This window comes from Balaenoptera acutorostrata, chromosome 18, assembly GCF_949987535.1.
Source record: "Balaenoptera acutorostrata chromosome 18, mBalAcu1.1, whole genome shotgun sequence".
NCBI classification, from domain to species: Eukaryota; Metazoa; Chordata; class Mammalia; order Artiodactyla; family Balaenopteridae; genus Balaenoptera; species Balaenoptera acutorostrata.
In genome coordinates, this window is record NC_080081.1 from 10,674,697 (window position 1) to 10,702,241 (window position 27,545).

The 27,545-nt window shown below is 41.1% G+C and overlaps 1 protein-coding gene and 1 pseudogene across 3 annotated transcripts in view; one reads left to right on the plus strand and one right to left on the minus strand.

The window, feature by feature from the left end:
* The window catches only part of PCCA (propionyl-CoA carboxylase subunit alpha), a 367,760-nt gene extending 362,167 nt beyond the window's left edge, over window positions 1–5,593 (minus strand). For all 3 annotated transcript variants that reach the window (XM_057532677.1, XM_057532678.1, XM_007196809.3), the window contains exon 1: window positions 5,451–5,593. In XM_057532677.1, coding sequence (XP_057388660.1) covers window positions 5,451–5,555 — 105 coding nt within the window. In that variant the 5' untranslated portion in view covers window positions 5,556–5,593. The remainder of the gene's footprint in view (window positions 1–5,450) is intronic.
* A 14,674-nt stretch (window positions 5,594–20,267) lies between these two features.
* LOC102997682 (asparagine synthetase [glutamine-hydrolyzing]-like) lies at window positions 20,268–22,553 on the plus strand (annotated as a pseudogene).
* Window positions 22,554–27,545: the final 4,992 nt, after the last annotated feature.

Genomic DNA, 27,545 nt, shown 5'->3' on the forward strand with positions numbered 1-27,545 from the left:
TTTAAAGAAGAACTTAAACACTAATCCTGCCAAACCGAATGTATTCCTGTTAACATAACCACAGCGGCATTCAAGTGTATAATACTAAAACAATTCTGTTGACAGGTTAATTCATTATCAGGATGCATGCTATTGGGGTTGGCCAAAAAGTTCATTCGGGTTTTACTATGTTACGGAAAACCCCGAACAAACTTTTTGGCCAACCAATACTTCAAAGAAACCATCCTCAAAATTGTGGATTAATGGAGCCATAAGATGCTCTTACCAAGTAAAAGTAAATATTTGATAGTGCTTCATCTTCAAAACTTCCAGGCGAGGGTCCTCTCTTCCACATTTCATGACACAGAGCTGGGACGCACCAGGCAAATATTTCTTTCAGCATTTTAACAGAACCACAGTGACCAGAAAAAACGCCCTTTAAAAACACTGCCGGAAGTCAGGCTTTTTCACTTAAGTGCAGCTTTTCCTTCACAGACACTGACTAGTTAGCCTTCAGGACCTCACTAGCCATCCCAATCTTCAACTGTCTGCCAAGACCTTCTGTTACAAGCTAGGCTGAATACCTAATATTTGAGAGAGATGATCTAATCTCAAGATTCATGTCAATTACTTCTCAATAAAACTGGGGGAATAAAACTCAAGATTCTCCAGCTCTGCCTGCATAGTAAAAGCTGTTAACACCAGAGAACTATATACGTCAACTTTAAAACTTCCTCATTCCACTACAGCCATTCCTCCCACCCCACCTGTAGCAGATGTTGTTGGTGTCATCCAGAACCTGTTCACCAGGCGGTGAAGGCCCCCAGTTGGCGTACTCTGGGTGTCCTCTGTACATGTATCCTACTCATGGCTCACACCTGCTCCCTAGTTTGCCCCATTTGCCTCAACTAGACAGGAGTTCTCCATCAAGCCTGGGAGCTACATCCCTCCCAGCCCACAGCCAATGACTGACTCACACAGGGTTCAAAAGGCTGCCCCCGCCCCTCATCTCAAGGTGGGTCCAATTTAGTATTGCAATCTGTGCGTTAGTGCTGGCTGTCCAATATGGCAGCCACTAGCCACAGGCAGCTTCTGAGCACTTGAAATATGCCAGTCCAAATTCCAGTGTGCTCCAAGTGTAACATACACACCAGATTTGAAGACTTAATTCCAAAAACAAACAACAAAAAAAAACTTGTTAATTTTTTACATTTACATATTGAAATATTTTAAATATACTGGGTTAAATAAAATACAATAATATTTACCTTTAAAAAAAATTTTTAATGTGAGTGCTAGAAAATATTAAATTACATTTGCAGCTCACATTTTATTTTTATTGCACAGGGCTGAACTAGAGCAGTGCTTCTCAAACCTGACTGTGCATCAGTATCACCTGGAGAAGGGCTTGTTAAAAGAGATGGCTGGGCTCTAACCCCAGATTTTCAAACTTGGCAGGTCTACGGTGGAGCTAGAAGATGTGCATTCCTAACAAGTACCCAGGTAATGCTGCTGTCGCGGCTGTGGCGGCAAGCTGGAGTCCCCTGCTTTGAGAACCACTGCTCCAGGGCTCCCCTGTGGGATGAAACTGAATCCAGTTTCCATCTGGAGCCCCTTCATTGCTTAGATTATTTTCCCCTGCTCTAGCCTGCGTTCTTCATTCTTCTCAACTACTACCACCTGCACAAAATCCTTCTTCAGGCTCTGCTTCTAGGAAACCTAACCATCCCACTGGATAGAACTGTTCTTACACACTATAACTTTCACAAAGTGCCAGATTAATAGCAACCAATGAGATGTGAACTATCACTGCATCTTTTGTAAAACAGTAACAAAGAACTTTTTTATTGGATTGTTAGTTGCCCTTATATAATGAATTCTACGCAGTCAGTGCTAGGACAAGGTTTGTTTATCCTGATTAACGAACGTTCCTTACTGTAGGGAAGCCTAACCCTCTTTTCCGTAACTGCTATGAAGCTCAGACTAGGTTTTGTCCCCCAAGATGTATAAATCTGACCTTTCTCATTTTTACTAAGTTTGTTAATATGGTATAATAAGAGTGTTGAAGTCAGATCTGAGTTTGAATCCTGGATCTATTGCTTAATTGTTGTGTAACCTTGGGCAAGTTACTTAACCTCAGCTGTAAAAATGAGAATCATCTGTAGGTTGTTTGATAATTAAACGCTAACACAGCTTTCCTCCTCCTCTTTTGCCATTTTCAGCAACCCCAGAATCATCTACCAACCTGAGAACGTGGTTTCTAACTCCTGCTCCTTTCCCATACCCATTACATGATCCCACAAACAACAAATAAAATCACCACCCCTCTGTATTTCATAAATTCAATCAATTTATTTTAATGTAACTACTGTCTTGATCTTCCCTCCTAAGCTTCAGCCTTCCGCATCTCTAAAACACTATCACATCCAGGGGCTTAAGTCAAGGACTTAAGAATCATTCTTTTTTTTTTTTTCAATTGAGATATAATTCACATACCAAAAATTCATTCTTTTAAAGTATACAACTCAGTGGTTTTTAGGATATTCACAAGGTTGCGGAACTGTCACCACTATCTGACTCCAGAACAGTTTTTCTTCACCCCAAAAAGATACCCCTCAGTTGTTAGCGTCTCCTCCCTCATCCCTCTCCCTAGACCCTAGCAAGCACTCATCTACTTTCGGTCTCTGTGGCTCTGCCTATCCTGGACATTTCACACTAATGGAATCATACAATATGTGGCCCTTCGTGTCTACCTTTCAAAGGTCCTTGATTCCTCTCTTTCCTTTTACCCCCCTTCTAACCCAACATCAAGTACTATTGGTTCTAGCTCCAAAATATATCCCAAGTCTTACCAGTTCTCACCAACTCCAGTGCTACCACCCTAGCACAAGTTACCATGATGTTACCAGCTTGAACTTCTACAACAGTCTCCTGACTGGTCTCCCAGCTCCTACTCTTCTTCCCCTTCCCAGCCCCAACTAGGATATTCTCCACACAGCAGAGTGGTCTTTCCAAAACATAAATCCAACTTGCTTAAAACCCTCCAAAGGACTCCCATTATTGGGATAAATTCTGAATACAAGCCCCTACATGACTGTCCTGTCTACCTTCATTCCCCCTCATTCACTGTGCTCCAACCAGGGGCCATGTCGACCCCCTTGATCACACCAAACGCAATCTCACCTCAGAGCTGTTGCCTTGGCCTTCCTTTGGAAGGCTAGTCCCCCAGGTCATCACATGGTGGGCTGGGTCAGTTTTCTGATCAAATACCACATTCTTAGAAATATCTCCTCTCTTTTCCTTAGGTAACAACCCCCCAACACCACTACCACTTTTTATCCCATTATTCTATTTTTCTTTTTCCTTTCAGCACTTACCACTCTTTGAACTTACATATTTATGTGAATACTGTCAGTCTCCTTTAGTCAAATATAACCACAATGACGGCAGAAATGTTCACTATTATATCCACAGCACTAAACAGTATCTGGCACAAAGTAGGTGTAGTGGGTTGAAATGGTGGACTCCAAGATGATGTGTCCATGTCCTAGAACCTGTGACTGTAACCCTTTTTTTTTTCTTTTTTTTTTTTGGAAAAAAGGGTCTTTGCAGATATATTCAAGTAAAAGATCTCAGATAGATCATCCTGGATCCTGCCAATCCCTAAATCCACTGACAAGTGTCCTTATAAATGAAAGAAGAGGATGCACAGGGAGAAGGAAAAGAAGGCCAGGCTTCTGAAGAGAGAGGCTGAGAGAGACTGCAGTGATACGGCGACAAGCCAAGGAACAAGTGGAGCCACCAGAGGCAAGGAAGGATTCTTCACCAGAGCCCTCGGAGGGCCCACGGCCCTGCTGACATCCTAATTTCAGACTTCTGGCCTCCACAGAACTGTGCCTCAATTTCTTCATCTGTAAATGGGGATTATATGGCTGTTGTGAGGACTGAATAAATTAATTCAAGTAGAGCACCAGAACAGTATCTAGGACACAAAGCTCAAAATCTAGACTTGGTCAAATCCCTCCATTTTATTTTCTTCTATATAGCACCAGGACCTCTCCCATAATAGCATTTTACACTTGTTTGTCTCCTTAACAGACTAAAATTTCTAAAAGAGAAATTATATTCATTTCATAGAGATGGAACACAGGAAGTAGAGAAAGACTTGCTGAAAAAAAAAAAAACAGCTGAAAGGAAGAAGCGGAGGCCCAGAGGTGACTTACTTAATATAACAAACTTCATCTGTGTTGACTCCAAAGCCTATGCCTTCCCACCACACCATGCTGCCTCCTACGCATCAATAAATGCATTCAGAGTTTTGCAACTGCAAGTGAAGTGGCCAAAAAAGATTAAAAGATGAAAGAACACTAAAGATTAAGAAACAATAAATTGTGTACCCACACAAACTTTGGGTTTTTTGAGAGTGGGCATTCTAAAGTTGACACTAAGCTAATGTACCTGCAGACTTACTTTCACTTCCATGTTCAGCTCTAGCGGCCACATTTCACACCTGGGCCTAAGTTCCCTCCTCTTTAAAAGAGTAGGATGGGCCAAATCATCTCTAACGTGTCTTTCAATTCTAAAAGTTCAATGACAATAAATCAAGTTACGGGCCTATTTTTTTTAAAGGAAGATAACAGGTGGTTTTCAGAGAAACTTAAATAATCTGTTCAAGTGACTTAAACTCTGTTAATAAAGTAAGTTAGGTAGTCTTCGTTTAGAAATTACAAGAGACTCCATGTTGAAGAGAAAAAGTGTTAAGAGCCACACACAAACACTCCAACGTATAAGTCATGGCTGCCACCATGAAAACCCTAGCACATACAGTGCAGAGATGTGTTTAGAACAGCACAAACATCACGCTAACCACTACAGAGAAGAGAAAAACTCACAAGATGCATATACAGTATATAATGTGATGTAATACAATTAAAATAGGCTCTCAACTCAAGCAAAGGTAGTAGCAATCCTGACATCTTATACTTTAAAAGGTGAGACAAACTCAAAACCCTAACTCTACTTGAGCAGCAATTTAGTGTCGCTTCAAAGCAGGAAGAAGGCAAAAAAAAATGGAAACGATAAGAACCCTTAAAAATACACCTGGAAAGCTCAAGACAAGCCAAAACCTCATGGCCCAAGAGCGGGAGCACGGGAAATGCACGTACATTACAGCCAGCTGGCTGTCAGCCGCTCCCGAGAAAGCAGAAAACTCACGCCTACAGGCTCCTAGGGCCGCTCGGCCCTCCATGATACTCGAACTAACAGCTGCGGCGAGGGACGCCGGCTCTGCCCCGCTCCAGGGCGAACTCCGGAGGGAGAGGGAGTTAGGGGCGCGGTCCGACGCGGAACCCGGCGCCGGGTGTCGCCCGGGCACATACGGAGCGCTCTCCGCAGCACTGGCCACCGCCTGGCGGTGCGAGGCTGGGAGCCCAGTGAGGCCCAGGCCCACGGGGAGTCCCGGCGCTCCTCACCTTCAGGGTCCATAGCGCCGCGCTCCGCAACAGCGGCTGCGGCCACCGCCGTCCACGCCGTCCTGCTGTGACCAGCGCTGCCTCCCCGACCCAGAGCCCCGCCATTGTTGCCCCTGCAGACCGGAGCTCCGCTGACCTCTCACCCCGCGGAAGGGGGCGGAGAAGAGTAGCGCCTAGGCTTCGGCCAATCACGAGCTGGAGATCCGTGGCCCCGCCCCCTACTGCGGGGAAGGGAGGGACCGGGAGCGGGACTCGCCCAACCCCGGGAGCCGGGAGCCTGGCTGCTGGGCAAGCGCGTGCTGGGCCCGGAGGGAGGCTGGCCGAGCCGCCCGCCAGGAGCCAGCTGGGGGCTGCCGGCCCGACACTATCCCGGGAATGAGCGAGGCAGGGAGGACACGCGTGTGTTCTGGCGGCGGTTGATCCGCGCCTGCTTGGGGTAAAGCCCGTATTGCGCCAGCTTCCACTTAGCAACCTACACGCAGTGCGCCCAGCGAACGTCGGTGAGGTATCTCCGCCCCTTGACCACCCCTCAGCCCAGGGCCACCCTACAGTCTCGAGTGTCCTAAGTTCCAGGCAGGTAGCCAAATTAAGATCCTGTATGTTTGAAGGCGTAAGTTGCAAAGCGCCAAACCAAGGTAAGGTTTTGGACAAATGTAACATAGAAAACGCTCTAGGTCTAGAAGTCAGAGATCCCAGCTCAAGCCCTACCTCTTCTGCATATACTAACATCTGCGTGTCAGAGGAATTAGCCATAACCAAAGTCAGTTTCTGTTGCTTGCAAGTAGGCACCCTTATTAATACAACTACTACAACTTTGTCTCTTTTAATCTTTACAAGAACCCTATTGGCCTATACATTTCCCATTTTGAGAAACTGAATTTATAGAGAGGAAAAGCCACTCAGCTAGTAAGTAGTGAAACTAGGGTTTGAACCCAGGTCTGGCTGTCTTCAGGGACTGGACTTTTGTTTTATTATGGACAGTTTTTAACAGACACAAAAGAGAGAAAATAGTCTTATGATCACCCAGGCACCCATCACACAGCTTCAACAAATCAACATTTTGTCAATCTTGTTTCATCTATTCCCCCTGCTTATTTTTTGCTGGAGTATTCTGAAGCAAATCTCACACATCAGGTCTTCTCACATATATACGACAGCATCAGGGGCTCTCTCTTAACTATTTTGCTTCTCGTACAGAGTCACCTTGAGACAGTTAACAAAGCTAGGAATGACACAGAATGTCTTACAACATGGCAAATGCCAAAAGAGATACAAACTGTTTAAGGATAGCTGAGAGGTGACACTTAATGGAATTTTAAAATGTAAGCAGGAACTTGCATGACACACAATATAAAAAATTATATCAGTTTCACAGGATTTCTCACTTAGGTATCTAAGGCTGGGCTCATTTCCTACCCAGGAAACCTGCTTTTCTTTTTTCTTTTTTTCTTTTCCTTCCTCCCATTTTTACCCTTTGGAGTGATTCTCCTTAGATCCTATCTGTTTTGTCTTATAGAAGTTATTTTCTTGAACGGCAGTTGTGGCAGAAACTACTTGTTCCATAATATCTATTCTCCACTCCTTTCTTTAGTAAAAGAGCTCCTGAGCTTTAGCTGAGCACACAGCCACCCAGCTAAAGGCTGCAGTATCTACCCTCCCTAACAACAAGGTGTGGACATGTGACTAAGGTGTGCTTTATGGAATGTAAGAATTGTGCCCTTAAAGAGTAGAGGCATGCCTTCCATTTCCTCTTCCCTCCTTCCTGAAAGAAGACATACTGGTGGGTGCTGGAGCAACCATCTTAACCCGTGAGATAGGAGCCCCATGTTGAAAATAGCAGAGCAATAAGATAAGAGGAGCCAAGGTCCCCTACTCTGTGGAATCATCTTATCAGTCTTCTACTGCTTAATGCATGCACTGTTATGTGACAGAGAAATAAACTTTTATCTTGTTTAAATCACTGTTATTTCTGTCTTTACTATAGCAGCCAAAACTGTATCCTTATCAACTCACAAGTGAGGTACTGACAAAATGAAACCTGATATATGTGGTGATAACTTAATGGTGACCACCCCAATATAGCAAACCAGAATCTGAAAGCTGATGACCCCTGTTATGCCATGGTACCTCTTTAGTAAAATGGCTGCTTTCAAAGCCTGGGACAATATTGTTTTTGCTTTCTTTGATATAGCCTCTAATTCTAATACTGTGTTTTCAAGGGAATATAATTGCCAGTTTTGAGCTGAACAGTTCTACCTTCTCCAAGCTATGCCACACATTTTGGGATGTTTATATCATCTCCAAAACCCACTTCCTGTTACCGATGTCTGAAAATAGTTGTTTCATGTATTTTGTCCAATTTTCTATTTATCTGTAGTGGGAGGGAACCAGCTACTCCATCTAGAACCAGTCTGGAACCAGTTACTCTGCCTTTGCTAGAAATAATAAATCTTCTCTCAGAATTCTGAAAACATTTTACATAATCTTCTAGCTTCTAGAGTTGCTCTTGAGAAGTCAGATGCCAATCTCCCCTGTGATCCCCCGTATCCTGTTACAAGATACTGCCCTACTGTTGCATGGTGTGAATGGAGCCGAGGGAAGCTGGGGTGTAAATCAGGGAATCATGAGCAGCCACATGAGCAATAAATAGCAAGACTGCACTCCACCTAGAGACCCTGAACTTTGAGCTACATACATATATTTGGCTCTCCCTGAGTTGGGAGCACTTACAGACTAGGTAAACCGGAGTGGAAATTATGTTTCCCCAAACCCTCTGCCCTATATGGTTCCTGGTTAGAGTTAACCAAAAGAGGACCCTGTAAGATATTTAGAAAGCAGGAGTGGGGGCTTCCCTGGTGGCACAGTGGTTAGGAGTCCTCCTGCCATGCGGGGCGCGGGTTCGAGCCCTGGTCCAGGAAGATCCCACGTGCCACGGAGCGGCTAAGCCCACGCGCCTGGAGCCCGCACTCCGCACGGGGGGAGCCGCTGCAGTGGGAGGCCCACGCGCCGCAGCGAGGAGTGGACCCCGCTCGCCGCAACTGGAGAGAGCCCGCGCACAGCGATGAAGACCCAACGCAGCCAAAAATAATCAATAAATAAAATAAATTTAAAAAAAAAAAAAAAAGAAAGCAGGAGTGAAGTGGCAGCCAATACTCCCAGATTATTACCGTAAGGTAAGGAACACAGTTTCCTGGAAGACCGTGTGTCCTCAGCCTCCACTCTGCATCCAGCTTGTTTTTCCCAACTGCTAGCCCTGCTGACCACCAGCAACCCCAGGCCCACCACCAGACACTTGGCTGCAGACCCACAGAGGTGGTAGCTGTCCAGAAGCAATTGCTTCTCATGACCCCTTTCTGAGAGCCTTCCTCACATTCCTACCTGGCAGCCAGACATGCTTAGCTTCTCTGCTATCCCCCTTATCCAGCTTGTCCAACTTGTCTACCAATGCTTCAGGCAGACTCCTGTAATCACTCTTTCTCTGCCAGTAGCCTGTAGCCACTGAAGAATGTGAGTATGTACTGCGGGAAGGGAAAATAACCAAAATTTTCAGGGATTACTGGACTCTAGCTCTGAACTGATGCTAATTCCTAAAGAGCCAAAATGCCATTGTATTCCCCCCGTAAAAGCAGAGTCTTATGGAGGTGTGCTTCCCTGGCTGAATCCTGACTGTTCCACTAGTGAGAAGTCGTGCATAACTCTTTGAGTGGTGAAGGGGTGGACTGTGGCAGAGACTGCTAGTTGTCCCCTAACACCCACCTTCCTCCTGCTTCTTTAGTAAAAGAACTCTCACAATTAGCTGGGTACATGGCCCTCAGGGAATAACCACATTTGCCAACTTCCATCACAGCAAGAGTGGCTAGGTTACTAAGTTTTGGTCAATGGGATGTAAGCAAAAATGACATGGGTAACTTTTGGGTTGTGACCCTAAAGAGAAGGGGCATGCCTTCCACTTTCCCTTCTCCTCTTCCCAGCTTGCCAGAATGTGGGCATAATGTTGGCGGCAAAGTTGTCATCTTAGATGATAAGAAGGAAGTCAGGCATTGAGGAAGACAAAACAATATCCAAAGAGCTCGAAGGTACTGACACTATGGAGCTGCTATATCAGCCCTGGAAGGTTCTGCTCAGATTTTTATGCAAAAGAGAAAAACACTGTATCTTATTTAAGTTACTATGTTTTGTTTTGTTTTTGTTTTGTTTTGCCTTTGTTACAGTAGCCGAATGTGTACCCTAACTAATAGAACACAACTCTATGCCTTTGCCCTCTCCACTTAAAGTTACAGATTGTACTCAATAACAACAACAACAAAAAAAAACACTCAAAATATAAGCAGAAGACGTAAATAGACATTTCTCCAGAGAAGACATACAGATGGCCAATAGGCACATGTAAAGACGCTCATCATTGATACTTATCAGAGAAATAAATGCAAATAAAACTATAATGAGTTATCACATCATACCAGTAAGAATGGCTATCGTCAAAAAGTTTACAAATAATAAATGCTGAAGAGGGTATGGAGAAAAGGGGACCCTCCTACAGTGTTGGTGGGAATGTAAATTGGTGCAGCCACTATGGAAAACAGTATGGAGGTTCCTTAAAAAACTAAAAATAGGGCTTCCCTGGTGGCGCAGTGGTTGAGAATCTGCCTGCTAATGCAGGGGACACGGGTTCGAGCCCTGGTCTGGGAAGATCCCACATGCCACGGAGCAGCTGGGCCCGTGAGCCACAATTGCTGAGCCTGCGCGTCTGGAGCCTGTGCCCCGCGACGGGAGGGGCCGCGATAGAGAAAGGCCCGCGCACCGCGATGAAGAGCGGTCCCCGCACCGCGATGAAGAGTGGCCCCCGCTTGCCGCAACTGGAGAAAGCCCTCGCACGAACCGAAGACCCAACACAGCCAAAAATAAATAAATAAATAAATAAGAAAATCCTTTAAAAAAAAAAAAAAAAAAAAAACAAAACTAAAAATAGAGCTACTATGTGATCCAGCAATCCCACTTTGGGGTATATATTCAAAGGAAATGAAAACAGAAAATTGAAGAGATATCTGTATTTCCATGTTGAAGCATTATTCACAACAGCCAAGATATAGAAACAACCTAAGTGTCCATCAACAAATGACTGAATAAAGATATGGTATATAAAGTGAAATAACCCACACGGAGAAGGACAAATACCACATGATGTCACTTATATGTGGAATCTAAAAAATAAGAAAAAATGTCAAACTCATAGACACAGAGTAGGAAAGTGCTTTCCAGGGGTTGGGGCAGGGGAGGAAATAGGGAGAGACTGGTAACAGGGTGCAAACTTTCAGCAATAAGATGAATAAGTTCTGAGGATCTAATGTAAAACATGGTGGCTATAGTTGATAACACCATATTATATAACTGAAATTTGTTAAGAGAGTAGAACTTAATTGTTCTCACCTTAAAAAAAAAGTTATATATATGAGGTGATGGATGTGTTAATTACCTAGATGGGTGGAAATCCTTTCACAATGTACACATGTATCAAATCACCACAATGTAGACTTTAAATATCTTACAATTTTGTATGTCAATTATACCTCAATAAAGCTGAAATTTATAAATAGATAAATAAATAAAAATTTTTAAAATACTCCTCGAAACTGTCAAGGTCATGAAAAACAAGGAAAGACAGAAACTATCACAGACCAGAGATGGCTAAGGACATATGATGACTAAATGCAGTGCGATATCCTGGACTGGATACAAAAACTAAAAACTGTAAAAACTACTGAAATTCAAATAGAGTCTAGAGTTTAGTTAATAATAATGTACCAATGTTGTTTCCTTAGTTTTAACAAACGTACCATGGTAACGTAAGACATTAACATTAGGGGAAATTATGTGAGGAGTGCATGGGAACTCTCTGTATTTTGTCTTTACAACTTTCCTATAAATCTAAAATTATTCAAAAATAAAAAATTTATCACCATAAAAAAAGGATAATTTAAAGGTAGATAAATGGGGAGAAAATATCTGTAAACAAAGCAACCGACAAGGGATTAATCTCCAAAATATACAAACAGCTCATGCAGCTCAATATCAAAAAAACAAACAACCCAATCAAAAATTGGACAGAAGACCTAAACAGACACTTCTCCAAAGAAGACATACAGATGGCCAAAAAGCATATGAAAAGATGCTCGACATCACTAATTATTAGAGAAATGCAATTCAAAACTACAGTGAGGGCTTCCCTGGTGGCGCAGTGGTTAAGAATCCACCTGCCAATGCAGGGGACACGGGTTCGATCCCTGGTCCAGGAAGATCCCACATGCCACGGAGCAACTAAGTCAGTGCACCACAACTACTGAGCCTGCGCTCTAGAGCCCACGAGCCACAACTACTGAGCATGCATGCCACAACTACTGAAGCCTGAGTGCCTAGAACCTGTGCTCCGCAAGAGAAGCCACCACAGTGAGAAGCCCACTCATCTCAATGAAGGGTAGCCCCTGCTCACCACAGCTAGAGAAAGCCCACATGCAGCAACGAAGACCCAATGCAGCTGAAAATAAAATAAATAAAATAAATAAGTTTATATATTAAAAAAAAAAACTACAGTGAGGTATATCACCTCACACCAGTCAGAATGGCCATTATCAAAAAGTCTACAAACAATAAATGCTGGAGAGGGTGTGGAGAAAAGGGAACCCTCCTGCACTGTTGGTGGGAATGCAAATTGATACAGCCACTATGGAGAACAGTATGGAGGTTCCTTAAAAAAACTAAAAACAGAACTACCATATGACCCAGCAATCCCACTCCTAGGCATATACCCACAGAAAACCATAATTCAAAAAGATACATGCACCCCAATGTTCATTGCAGCATTATTTATAATAGCCAGGACATGGAAGCAATCTAAATGTCCATCAACAGAGGAATGGATAAAGAAGATGTGATACATGTATACAATGGAGTATTACTCAGCCATAAAAAAGAACAAAATAATGCCATTTGCAGCAACATGGATGGACCTAGAGATTGTCATACTGAGTGAAGTAAGTCAGACAAAGAAAGATAAATAACATATGATATCACTTATATATGGAATCTAAAAAAAAAGGTACAAATGAACTAATTTACAAAACAGAAGTAGAATCACAGATGTAGAAAACAAACTTATGGTTACCAGAGGATAAGGGGGGGAGGAATAAATTGGAAGATTGGGACTGACACATACACACTACTATATATAAAATAGAAAACTAATAAGAACCTGCTGTATAGCACAGGGAACTCTACTCAATATTCTGTAATGGCCTATATGGAAAAAGAGTCTAAAAAAATAGAGTGGGTATATGTATATGTGTAACTGTTTCACTTTGCTGTACACCTGAAACTAACATAACATTGTAAATCAACTATACTCCAATAAAAAAATTTTTTTAAAATACGTATAAAGGGCATTACCGGGGACAATTAACTAAATTTACATGTGACTGGATTAGATAATTGGGTTATTCTCTGCTAAATTTCCTGCTTTTGATCCTTGTACTGGGGTAATGTAAGAGAATGTCCTTGTTCCTAAAAATATATACTTTGAAGTATTAAGAAAAAAAAAAAAGAAAGGTAGGTAAGTGGATATTCTAGGTAAAGGACTTAGAAGCAGAGTGAATAGCATGTGTACGATAGTGAGCTGTGGGTCCAGCAGCATGCTTTTGTATCACAAATGGAATGACTTCAGCAAAGGAAGCATTTACAGACAACACTGAAGGAACAGGAAAGGGCCAGATCCTGAAGAAAGTAAATATTATACTATAGAGTCGGGGGTTTTATCTTCGAGGCCAGAAATCACACTGTGGCACAATAATGGGCCACATATGGCACAAGGCTAAGTTTGGTTTTAGCCCTGGGTGTGTGTGTGTGTTAGATTGAGTTAGTTAACTATATTCAAAATAGGGCAGCTTTCACATAAAATTCCAAATTTTTATACTTCTCTTGAGAGATCAAAAGATTTAACAATGCAGGGATTCCCCAAAAACACTCAAAGGCATCTCCCTTTGCCCACCAGGTCCTTTACTCATCCTCATTAGCTGCTTGTGTTTTGGGGTTTTTTTGTTTGTTTGTTTTTAAATTTTTATTGGGATATAGCTGATTTATAATGTTGTGTTAGTTTCCGGTATACAGCAAAGTGAATCAGTTATACATATACATATATCCACTCTTCTTTTTTTTTAGATCCTTTTCCCATATAGGCCATTACAGAATATTGAGTAGAGTTCCCTGTGCTACACAGTAGGTCCTTATTAGTAATCTATTTTATACATAACTGCTTGTGTTTTTTATCGATGTTCTTTTTTTTTTTTTTTTTTTTTAAACAACAGCTCCTGTTTATTTTTTTATTTTTATTTATTTATTTTATTTATGGCTGTGTTGGGTCTTCATTTCTGTGCAAGGGTTTTCTCTAGTTGTGGCAAGTGGGGGCCACTCTTCATCGCAGTGCGCGGGCCTCTCACTATCGCGGCCTCTCTTGTTGCGGAGCACAGGCTCCAGACGCGCAGGCTCAGCAATTGTGGCTCACGGGCCCAGTTGTTCCGCGGCATGTGGGATCTTCCCAGACCAGGACTCGAACCTGTGTTCCCTGCATTGGCAGGCAGATTCTCAACCATTGCGCCACCAGGGAAGCCCTATCGATGTTCTTTGAGGTAAGAAACCTGAAGCATCTTAATCCAGGAAGTGATACTGTAGGTGCATTTTAGAAAGTATTGTGCATCATTCTAGAATTAGAGAAAAGTATCCACATGAATAAATCTCACAAATATAAGATGAAGCAAAAAACAAAACAAAAAATAAGTAAAAGGAAAACAAGCTGCAGAAGAATACATAGTTTGATACTACTTTTATAAAAGCTTTAAGATATGTGAAACAATCTCATATTATTGAAGACCACATACATAAATAATAAAGGATGAAATAATGTATGGGAATGCTGGTCTATGAATTTGAGAGACAGGTTGCCCTACTTGAGGGAGGCTGTATTCATTTCCTAGGGCTATCACAACAAACTACCATAGACTGGTAGCTTAAACAACAGAGCTTTTTTTCCTCACAGTTCTGGAGGCTAGAAGTCCAAGATGAAGGTGTTGGCCAATTCAGTCTGGGGAGAGAGGTCTCTTCCTGGCTTGTAGACAGCTGCCTTCTCATTGTGTTTTCACATGGCCTTTCCTCCATGAATGTGTGCACAAGGAAGAAGAGAGAGAGCTCTCTGGTGTCTCTTCTTATAAGGTCACTAATCCTATCAGTTCAGGGTCCCACCCTTATGACTTCATCTAACCTTTAATTACTTCCATAAAGGTCCTGTTTCCAAATACAATCACACTGAGGGAGTAGGGCTTCAACACATGAATTTGGGAGAAGCCCATAACACTTTCCCATGAGGGGTCACACAGAGCATACTCTTCCCCCAGCAATGAAAATGCATATGTGCAATGTTTCTGCCCAGGGAAGATTACTAAAGACTCAGTGATCAACGTTCTTATTGGGAGGGCTAGTCATGTAGGTACTCTCTGCCTAGCACATACCAAAACTCCAGATTCCCAGAAAGAAAGCAGGCATTCCACATAAATTATTGAACATTGTACATTGTTTGCACAGTCTGCGTATAGTGGGCCACCCTTATCAGTGGGGAATAGTGGGAACACTCCCAAAATCCAGCCAAGGCCAACCCTGCAAGCAGGCCCTTCTAAAGATAGTCACTTCAGGTTTGCTATGTTAACTTATGCACACTTACCAATGACCTCCTCAGCTCTGCTTCATTGCTCCCATCTCATGAATAAAGATTACTGAGATAACCCAATTGCTAAGCACTGAAACTGGTTCAATAACTGTCAACAAATTATTTTGTTTCTAGGTTTCAATACCATTATCAATCAAGGACAATCATAGTACACTTTATGACTTAAAAAAGTCCCTGGAGATTCGTCGATGTCCTTACTGTCCAGAACATGTTCTCTCCCAAGGTAATCATTGATTATACCCTTCTAAGTTAATTGTGTATCATATTTCCAGAGAGGACCCCACCCTCTTCCATTCCTGAAGTGCTGATTAACACAGCAGGTAAGCTCTCCAGTCTTATTACCATAGCCCAGATAGTTTGGCGACCATCTTAATTCTACAGTGGGGGTGGAAACACTTTAAAGCATAGTCAAGGATATTTCTAGAGTGTATCCTACCTGCCTGCAACAAAATCCTGGCCAAACTGTAAAGACAGAAAAGAGAATAGAGGGCTTCCCTGGTGGCACAGTGGTTAAGAATCTGCCTGCCAGTGCAAGGGACACAGGTTCGAGCCCTGGTCAGGGAATATCCCACATGCCGCGGAGCAACTAAGCCCATGCGCCACAACTACTGAGCCTGTGCTCTAGAGCCCATGAGACACAACTACTGAGCCCGCGTGCCACAACTACTGAAGCCCACGTGCCTAGAGCCCATGCTCTGCAACAAGAGAAGCCACCACAATGAGAAGCCCGCGCACCGCAACAAAGAGTAGCCCCCGCTCACCGCAACTAGAGAAAGCCCACACGCAGCAACGAAGACCCAACACAGCCAAAAATAGATGAATAAAATAAAAAAATTTTTTTAGGGCTTCCCTGGTGGCGCAGTGGTTGAGAGTCTGCCTGCCGATGCGGGGGACACGGGTTCGAGCCCTGGTCTGGGAAGATCCCACATGCCACGGAGCAGCTAGGCCCGTGAGCCACAGCTACTGAGCCTGCGCGTCTGGAGCCTGTGCTCCGCAACAGGAGAGGCCGCAATAGTGAGGGGCCCGCGCACCGCGATGAAGAGTGGCCCTCGCTCGCCACAACTAGAGAAAGCCCTCGCACAGAAACGAAGACCCAACACAGCCAAAAATAAATAAGTAAATAAATAAATAATAAAAATAAAGGAATTCCTTTAAAAAAAAAAAAATTTTTTTAATTAATAAAAAAAACTAATACCCCATTTTCCCCTCCCCCACCAGCCCCGGCAACCACCATTCTACTCTGTCTCTATGAATTTGACTATTCTAGGTATCTCATGTAAGTGGAATCAATATACAATTGTATCAACAGATGTGAGTAGCTTTTCCAAAACATCCTTCAGAACAACCCTATTCACTCTTTAAAACTCAGAAGCTTCATCTTCTGAAAGAGACATCAGAAAAAGACTGCCCTTGACGGCAGTGGAAAGGACCTTACAGGCACTATTAACAACTAACACAACAGTTAAAGTCCGTGGCTTCGATCCTTGTACCCTTGTTTGTTAATGAAGGAGAAATAAATCCCTCTTGAATCAAGAAGACTGTTCCTGCCAGAGACTTCAACCTGAGAATTCTTAGGAATCCTCCAGAAGCAGAAAACAGCCTTCACTCAAGACTATCAACAAAGTAATGATTGTATGAAGGAGACAGCCCAAGACATGGAGAGTCAAGGAGCTGGTGCTATATATTGTTACACTTCAATCTCTGTGCAAGATTTCTTAATTTTCCTAGATATTTTCCTTCACCTTTGTTGGTTTAAGGTTCTGAATTGTTGAGTACGTCTTAACTATGGTATCTGTAAGCAACAGTTTGCTGGAGCCAGATAGAACCAGCTTAGGAGAATCAATTGTTAAATTGTCAGGAATCTTGCCAGACAGTTGTTAAATTCCTGGTAGCCTGAAATCAGCCTATGGAAATATTTACACAATGGAAATCAGAAAACACTACAAATCATGGCCCCGCTCACTCCCGCTCTCCCAGAGAATCTGCTGTTAAACATTTATCAACACACCACTGCCTAAAGGGCACCTATCCTTGATGTTGCCCCTTGGATCCTTAGTCACTGCTAGGCATATGTCCAATACTGGCTACACTCTGCTTATGACATGGCTAAAATATACAATTAAACCAACTGTTGAGTTTGTATTCACTTTCCTTTGGGGACCACCCAGCTTCACTTGGTATCAGTTCCTAGGTATCAGATGGTTCCCTAGGTAACTGGACTTAACCACTAAGTGACTTTTTAGATGGCAAACACCTCAGTAGGCCAGACAACAAGAAATCTGAAACTCAGAACTTCCCTAGCGGTTCAGTGGTTAAGACCCTGTGCTTCCATTGCAGATGGCACGGGTTCAATCCCTGGCTGGGGAGCTAAGATCCCACATGCCAAGGTGCAGCCAGAAAAAAAGAAAAAGAAGAAAAAAGAAATCTGAAACTCTTATCACATTGTACTAGAAAGGGAGATTCCTATCTCCATCTGTGGACCCTTCATGGGTGCTAGTCTTAGCAACTAAATTTTCATAGTAACAGGGTTTTAAAAAGAAGTAAACAGATGGTGTATATTCAGAGGTTATCTCACCTTTACACACCTTATGAGATTGGCACACCACTTAAGCTCAACCCTGAGCTCTTTTGCTTTAGATCTAGCTCATGATTTCTCTACTATAAATTTAGTCACTGGTGCTGGACCAATCTTGATGAGTGACACCATCACTCAAGGCGGTGAACACTTACTTCCCGTGAAAATTTTGGGCTGAAAACTAGCTGTCAGTTCCTCTCACACCTTGTGTGCCTCCAAATCAGGACGTTTCTTATTAGAGGGAGACGGGAAGATGCAGAACATTTCTCAATCTTGCCTGGGAAAGGTGGGCCGCACGGCTTGTCAGCACAAGCCTGGGCAACTCGGCACCAGCCTGTGTGTTTAATTTCTGTCATTAGAATACTAGCATTCCCACACACGTGGAGTGATCCCAGTTGTTCATTTCTAGGCACAAGCTGCCCTCACTCTGAGTGCTTAAATGTATCGACCTTCTGGAATTTAAATTATAATAGAAAGGCTTTTCTCATGTCCAGGTTATAAAGAGATGGACATATGTTTTTTTCTTAAACTTATATTTTCATTTTTGTAGATCGAAATAACTCACCTTTTTGGAGTACATTTTAATGTTAATTAAAGGGAACATAAATCCAAATACGTACTTTTTTCAAATGACTCTCCAGTCATGTTAACACCATTTTCAACTTTAAGTTAAACCTTTCCCTCAATGATTTAAGGTGCTACCTCTGTCATATGCTAAATTTCCATGTGTACTTGGAACTATTTCCATTGGTTTGTCTATCTAGTCAGGCATCAACACCACAATGTTTTAATTATAGGGTCTATAATATTTTTTTAGTATGTGATAAGGCCAGCCCCCCTCTCATTGCTCTTCCTTTTGAAGACCTTCATAGGTATTCCTGCTTACTTATTTTTCCATTTGAAGTTTAGGATCCAGTGCCAGGAAAAGTTTTGCTGATATCTTTTTGGGGAATTACGTTAAATTTATATATTAACCTGAGGAGGTCTGACTTATTTATGATGCTGAATGGTCCTATCCAAGAACAAGGAATGTTTCTATTTTTGTTTAATCCTACTTTTGTGATTTTTCAGGACTGATTCAAAACCTTCCTCATATAGGCTTTGTGCATAATCTTTTCAAAGCACAGTGATCCCGTTCTCTATGTGACTAGGTCAGTTGAATATGACTAGTCATATCAGCAACTCTTCTCTTTGAGGTGAGGCAATGGGCTGACAGCGAGGGAAGCAGAAGAGCAAACACCTTCTACGTCCTACTTTCCCTGATTTTAATTCCATTAACTCCACTGAGGGTTTGCATATGTGTACGTTGCTGGCTGTGCTGCTATACAGAACTCACTGGAACCCTGTCTTTAGTGAGCTTTACTGGACAATATGGCTGTGCAGAATGCAAGATGGGAAGTAGACTAGAGTGAATTTTTGGATCTAGTGTATAACAGGGCTTTGGAGTTAAGCTATTTTACGCTCAATTCAGAAACTTCTGAAGAGACACCTCATCTGCCCAATGACCTGATTCCAGAAAGAGTGAAAGGAGAAACATCAAGCGTCCGGAAAATGGTTTCCCAAAGGTGAAAGCAGGACTTCCCTGATAACTGTGTTAGCTGCCTCTCCTGTGAGAGAGAGCTGTACTCCAGGTTAACCCTAGGCATGCTTTAAAACCTACTAGCATAACAGAGTATATAAAATAAGGAAGTATAGGAGGAAAGCAAAAAGCCAATTTCTTTCTTCAAATCCTTCCAGCTCCTCTCAGCTCAGAGAACAAAGGGGTTTATTATGTAGGACCAGAAGCAATCTTGTGTTAATAGGTTCAGCCATCTCTTTGTTGGCACAATCATCTTAGCCTCTATAGGACCCTTGAGTTTCCCACAGATTGGCAAAAAAATAAAAGGCCTCCTCTTCCAAAAGGTTTCCACTGCTTTGAATCTTTCCTAATACCCTTATTCTATCTTAAAATGTACCAGAACATTCATAAAATGGGGAACTATGTACCTGTAAAAAGAAATGAGGAAAATTTCTACATACAACAGTGGAATGATTGCCAGGATATATTGCTGAGAGAAAAAAATCAAGGTAGATAAACTATGTAAGGTTGTTAGCATTTATCTAAGAAGAGAGAACTATAGATACATGGAGACTTCCCTGGCAGTCCAGTGGTTAAGACGTTGCCTTCCAATGCAGGGGGTGCGGGTTCGATCCCTGGTCGGGGAGCTAAGGTCCCACATGCCTCGCAGCCAAAAAACCAAAACATAAAACAGAAGCAATATTGTAACAAATTCCATAAAGACTTAAAAATGGTCCACATCAAAAAAAATCTTAAAAAAAAAAAGAGAACTACAGATACAGATACATAGATATGTTTATATTAATAACAAAAAATGGAGATGGTCCACAGCCCTTGTCTCTACTCCTGCCAGCCTGGTCAGCTCATGCCTGGAGATCCTGTAGCTCCACTGCACCATGTGCAGCATCTGGACTCTTTGGTAGTGATGACTGTTCCTCTGATCAGTGTCTGAGTGATATGAAGATTGCACACAAAGGTCCAGATAGACACATTTCATCTTTAGAATGTCAATGTCTATACCAACTGCTGCTTTGGATTTCACTGGTTGGCAGCAGTTGAACAACTGTTTGGAATGAAGCTAATATGAGCAAAGAAATACCCTTAATTATGGGTCTGTTACAATGGTGAGATCTATAACCACAAGGAGATACAACACCATTTTAAATTTGATCACCAGACCAAAGCAGATGGTGAGATAATCCTTCATCTTTATGACAAAGGAGGAACTGAGCAAACGATCTGTATGTTAGATGGGGTGTATGCATTTATTTTATTGGATGCTACCAATAAGAAAGTGTTCCTAGGCAGAGAGACACCTATGCAGTCAGACCTTTCTTTACAGCCATGATAGAAGATGGATTTTTGGCTGTGTGTTCAGAAGCTAAAGGTCTTGTTAATTTGACACACACCACAACTCCTTTTTCAAAGTGGAGCCTTTTTTTCCAGCACACTCTAAAGTTTTGGATCTAAAGCCAAATGGCAAAGTTGCATCAGTGGAAATGAACACTGTAGAGATGAACTTCTGTCTGCCCTCTATAACAGTGTAGAGAAACTATTCCCAGGTTTTGAGATAGAAATTATGAAGAAAGGGCTTCCCTGGTGGCACAGTGGTTAAGAATGCGCCTGCCAATGCAGGGGACACAGGTTCGAGCCCTGGTCCAGGAGGATCCCACATGCCGCAGAGCAACTAAGCCCGTGCACCACAACTACTGAGCCTGCGCTCTAGAGCCCACGAGCCCAACTACTGAAGCCTGTGAGCCTAGAGCTGGTGCTCCACAACAAGAGAAGCCACCGCAATGCGAAGCCCGCGCACCACAACGAAGAGTAGCCCCCGCTCACCGCAACTAGAGAAAGCCCGCACGCAGCAACGAAAACCCAACGCAGCCAAAAATAAATAAGTTTTAAAAAAAGAAAAGAAAGGAAATTATAAAGAAAGGTGAGGAGAATTGGAGAGAGCAAGTATGGACAACCCTTTTAAGGACTTTTGCTATAAAGGAGAGTGAGAAATAGAAGAGAGATATTACAGCATGTACAGATATACATATGCTATAAATGATCCAGTAGACAGGAGAAAAACTGATGATTCAAGAGATAGGGAACGTCCTTAAACTGAAACTCAAACAACGTATACATGCTGTGATTCCACTGGAATAAAGTAATTAATGTTTGTCTAGGGAAACAGATTTATTCATGTTATTTTTTTCTACTTCATATACATGCATACTTCTGGATCCTTTTTGACAATGTTACTAAGAAACGTTTGATGACAGACAGAAGGATTGGATGCTTTTAATTAGGGGACTTGGATTCCAGCTTGGCTGCTGTCGCCGTGTTGAAGCAGCTAAAAGTGACCCAAGTATAGTAAGCTCCAGACATTTGCAATTGTCATGGAAGACAGTCTCAATTTACTGGCTGCTAGAAAGGTGGCAAATCATATTGGGAGGGAATATCATGAAGTCTTTTTCAACTCTTAGTAAGGCATTCGGGTCCTGGACGAAGTCATATTTTACTTGGAAACTTATGACATTACAACAGTCCATGCTTCAGTAAATATGTATTTAATTTCCAAGTACATTTGGAAGAGCACAGATACCACAGTGATCTTCTCTGGAGAAGGTTCAGACAAACTTACACAGGGATACAAATATTTTCACAAAAATTTCTTCTAAAAAAGCCAAGGAACAGAGTAAGAGACATCTGAAAGAACTCTGTTTGATGTTCTCCACACAGATCAAACTCCTGCTGCCCATGGCCTTGAACTGAGGATCCCATTCCTGAATCATTGATTTTCTTCCTATTACTTGTCTCTGCCACCAGAAATGATAACACCGAAGAATGGGATAGAAAATATCTCCTGAGAGAGATATTTAAGTACTCTAGTCTGATATGTAAAGAGATTCTCTGGTGACCAAAAAAAAAAATCCTTCCGTGATGGGACAGCCTCAGTTAAGAATTTCTGGTTTAGGATTTTACAGAAATATACTGAACATCAGGTTGATGATGCAATGGATGGCAACTACAGGAAAAACATGTCCCTTCAGTACTCCTAAAACTAAAGACAGCTATTAGTATCATCAAATCTTTGAATGTCACTACTCAGGCCAGGCTGAGAGGCTGACTAATTCCTGGATGCCAAAGTAGATCAATGCCACTGACCCTTCTGCCTGCACTTTGACCCATTACAAGTCAGCTGACAAAGCGTAGGCACTCTCTAAGCTATAGACTGAAAGTGTTTCTTCTTCTTGTGAAGGGTAGCAGGTTTGGGGGCAGTGGGTAGAAGTAGCAGTGAGGGTCAACCACCCATACTTACTTGGGCATAAAAAAAATGAAAGTCTCAAACCTAAAAAGCAAAGGAAAAATAAATCATAAAATTAAAAAGAAATGGTTACCAATGGGGTGGAAGAAGGAATAGTATGCAGGAGACAGAGATAGAAGCCAGACATGTTTTGCATACTTGACTTTGAAACTATGTAAATATTTTACATAGATCTAAAACAAAATTAAATTTTAGAAATCTCTAAGTATCCAAAGCAAAATGAAACAAATAAAATCAGTTAGTGACCTCTTAACTACTAAATCCAATGCCTTGCTTCAGGGCACACTCAATTTATCTTTGACATTGTTGACCATTGACTCATTATTACAATTCTCTTCCTTTTTGGCTTTTCTGAGACCAATCTCCCCTGGTTTACCTTACAAGTCTCTGATTTCACTTCTCAGTATCCCTCACTGGGCCCTCTTCTTCTACCTGTCCTTTCAATATAGGTAGTTCCCATTCTCAATTTACTTTTTTTTAATCTACTGCCCACTCCCAGCAGTAAAACACTCCCCTGGCTTCTATTAGACACATTTACATCAAATGATTACGAGAAAATAAACTTAAGATCAATATGAGTTGATCTACTATAGGGAAATACTGTCATGGGAGATTCAATTTCAAGGGAACTGCTCTAACAGTTTCTTCGAGTAAGCTGTTTCGCCCATCTACTAAATTCCTGTCCATTCCTCAAAACCCACCTCCCTCAGATATTACCTTCTCTGTGAAGCCTTCTTAGATTTGTCTGGCCAAAATTAATTATTATTTCCTCTTCACTCTGATAACGTAAAATCTCTCTTATGATATTTATTATATTGTGACATATATCTGTGGGTATGTGTTCTCCAATGCCTAGACTATAAACTTTTGAAAGCAGTGAAACTGGGTATATTGTGCTAAGAAAGTAGGAAAAAAGAGAAGACTAAAATGAGGAAAAGAGAACAGAGTTGGAAGAACGGAGTTGAGCCCACAAGGAATCAAAGGGAAAGTCAGCTAATTTTCTTCCCCAAGAGTAAAATATAGGATAGTAGGATCTCCAACAGAGACACCAATTTAAAAGTGAATTATATACTGAAGAGTCAAGAAATTCAAGGAATCTAAGACTGAGATTTGCTAATTTCTGACCAACTGACAGAAGTTTTATTGATAAAGCAAAAGGAGAAAATCCATACTTAACCAGTTAGCACAAAGTTACCTTAACAGAATCTAATAAGCCACAGAACGATTTTTTTTTAAATATATTACAGAAGATGGTGGTGATAGTGATGTAGTTTTTATCTCCCAAATCCACCCAAACAGACAAACTAGGGCAACAAAACTAAAAAGCATTAAACAACACCTACAACAAAACTAAGTGACAAGCTATGCCCACAAACACCAAAATAGGAGTGGTTAGGAAAAAAACATGAGAAGCCACAAGAGCTGCATAATATCAGTATTTGTGAGGGAGGAAGCAGATAGAAGCAAGGGTATCTTATAAGCATGAGAAAATGGAAACAGCAAAAATCAGCAATAGGACAGAATAAAGGCTCAAAATAAGAGAAACTGCAGGGAGTAGAATCCGAATTGACCAATTCAGGGACGTGAGGGCAAAGGTAAAAGAAGGTCCAGATAAAAAGTGAAGCCAAGAGATCTCAGAAAGTACAAGGCAATATTTTTGAACACTCTGTAAAAACAATAGAAAAGGGAGCTTTACACATGAAGCTAGAAAAGTTATCTTGACTAATTCCTCCCATCTAAAAGTTTGGACAGGGACTTCCCTGGTGGTCCAGTGGGTAAGACTCCACGCTCCCAATGCAGGGGGCCTGGGTTCGATCCCTGGTGGGGGAACTAGATCCTGCATGCATGCCACAACTAAGAGTCTGCATGCTGCAACTAAGAAGTCCGCATGCCGCAACTAAGAAGTGCGCATGCCGCAACTAAGACCTGGCACAGCCAAAAATAGATAAATAAATATTTCAAAAATAAAAAAATAAAAGTTTGGGCAGATTAATTCCACATGAAAATTAATAACAAAAAGGGAAGCAATCAAATCTCAAAGTTATTATGAGGAAAAAGATGTTAGGGTAACATCAATAACATTCCTAAAGACAATAAAAGCAAAGCTTAAAACATGTCCACAAAACAGATGAAAACCACAAAGTAATAATTCAAAATGAGCTAAAACAAATTAACAAAATAACAGAAGATTTGAGAGAACAGCACAAATAAAAATTAGAAAAACTAAAAATGAGATGATAGAATTCAGGAAAGAACAACAAACATAACAAAAAAATATATCTTCAGAAATTAAGATTACATTAGAAGTAGTATAAAAGCAAATTTCAAAAAAAAGAAGGCTTATAAGAAATAGAAGGTGAAATAAGAAAAAAATTTTAAATCAAAAAGAAACTAAGAAAGTGATTTTAAAAGACTTGAGAAAAAGTGGCAGATAAGATGGTCATAGAGGGAGACCCCAAAGAAGAAAACCAAAGCAGGAGAGAACAAATACTAAAATACTAAAAACACTACTTATTTTATTTACTTTTTTTTTTGGCTGCACAGCATGGCCTGCAGGATCTTAGTTCCCTGACCAGGGACTGAACCCAGGCCATGGCAGTGAAAGCACCGAGTCCTAAGCACTGGACCACCAGGGAATTCCCTAAAAACACTATTTCAAGAAAACTTTCCAAATGAGAAAAAAATGACTTGAAGTTATATATTGAAACTTCATATATAAGTTTCTTACACATGCAGTATAAGTAAGAAAATCAGCTAGGGACAACCAACTCCAAAATACAATTTACTAAAATTATTAAATGTGTAAGAAAAAAATATACTGAGCACCCAGGTGAAAATATGTCCGGGACTTACTTCATAATAATCTGGAGTTGAGGACAGTGGGTGGGAGGGTAACTGAAACAGGACTGACCATGAGTTGATAACTGTTGAAGATGGACAGAAAATGCGAGTTCACTATACTATTCTGTATGCTTCTGTCTATGTTTAAGGTTTTTCATGGAGTATGAATGAACTATCGCTACCCACACAATAAGGAATAAATCTCACAAATATTGGGCTGAACAGAAGAAGCCAGGTAAAAGTGAGAGTACAGTGTGATCTTATTTACATTAGGTTTAAAAAAGGCAAAACAAATCTATGATGTTAGAAGTCAGGATAGTGGTTACCCCTGGGGGAATAATAACTGAGAGGGGGCCAAAGGAGGATTCTGCTATACTGAAAATATTCTCTTTTTGATCTGGGCATTGGTTACATAGATGTGTCTGCTTTGTTAAAATTCAACAAATTGTACACTTACCACTTAAAGTCCTTTTGTCCTTTTCTATATGAATACTGTACTTCCTAAAAAGGTTTTTTGACTTGCAAAATTAAAAGTAAAAATGAGTAAATAACTATTTGTTGTATATTCTAAGAAAGCTTGTTTCTATACTCATCTTCAGTGGATACCCTTACAAGACAGTTTTACTACTAATGATATACCCAACTCTCTGACAATAAAAACAAGTGAGCATATACCCAAACCCAGATACTGAAAGAAAGTAAAGTTAACCAGGACCTTCAGCCTCTTGAATGAATCAGTATTTCACCACAATATCTAACAAGTAGTGAAACTGACTGCTATATATACATACACACAGAGATGCTGCTCAACATTGAAATGCCTCAAGCAGTGCTAAGTCCACAAAGCCTACTCTGGTCTATCAATAACACTGCAGCAGTTTGACTTACCATATTTGACCAACTTGACTTACCAGAATAGACAAAAACATACTGTACAACATATGTAACCTTATTCTTCAAGGCATTGCGGGACAATCGTATAAAGTGTTGATGAACACACTCTGCCTTTGTGAAAGAAGATACATACACCCTCTCACCAATACAACATATAAGCTGGACAAGATAAAAAATTTTTTTTAAAAAGCTGGACAAGATATACCAATCTGAGCCACATTCTGACTAGATACAGTCCTTGTTTAATATAGAAATAAAATCCATTGCATGAACTTCCTTAACTTTTAACCTCAAATACATTACTTTGCCCAAATCAAACAGCCTTCATTCTGGATACACACTCAAAATACTGGAAGCAGAATCTCAAAGAGATATTTGCACACACATGTTCACAGCAGCATTATTCACATAGCTAATAAGTAGAAGCAACCCAAATGTCTATCAATGGATGAATGGATACACAAAATGTGGTATATACATACAACAGAATATTATTCAGTTTTTTAAAAGAATCCTGTCTCAAGTTATGACATGGGTGCCCTTGAGGACATTATGCTAAGTGAAATAAGCCAGCCACAAAAGAACAAATACTGTATGAGGGACTAGGGTCTAGGCAAATGGACAGTCACTGTTTAATGAGTATAGAGTTTCAGTTCTGGAGGTCCATTACCCAACAATGTGAGTATACGTAACACTATTAAACTGAACACTTGAATATGGTAGAGATAGTAAATTTTATGTTGTTTTTTACCACAAATTAAAAAAATGTTTAATGTTTTCAAATGAAATCTAAAGGAATATGTCATATGCAGGCTTGAGTCTTAAGAACTAATAAAGAGAGTTATTCAAGCTGAAAGAACCTGTTCTCAGATGAAAGAATAGAACTGCTGGAAGAGATAAAGAGGTAAAACATATCCCTAAATTTAAATATGTTAAGGTTCAGAGGTTAAGTATAAGCAAATGTTGATTGCTTAAAACAACAACAATAAAATCTGTGGAACTTAAAATGCATGAAGTAAAATGACAAAAAGCAGGAAGAGGTAAATGAAGTAGACTGTTATAAGATTCTTGTATTCTTCAAAGTACTAACTTAAGTAGACTATGCTAAGTCAAGGATGTACACTGTAATTTCTAGAGTGACCACT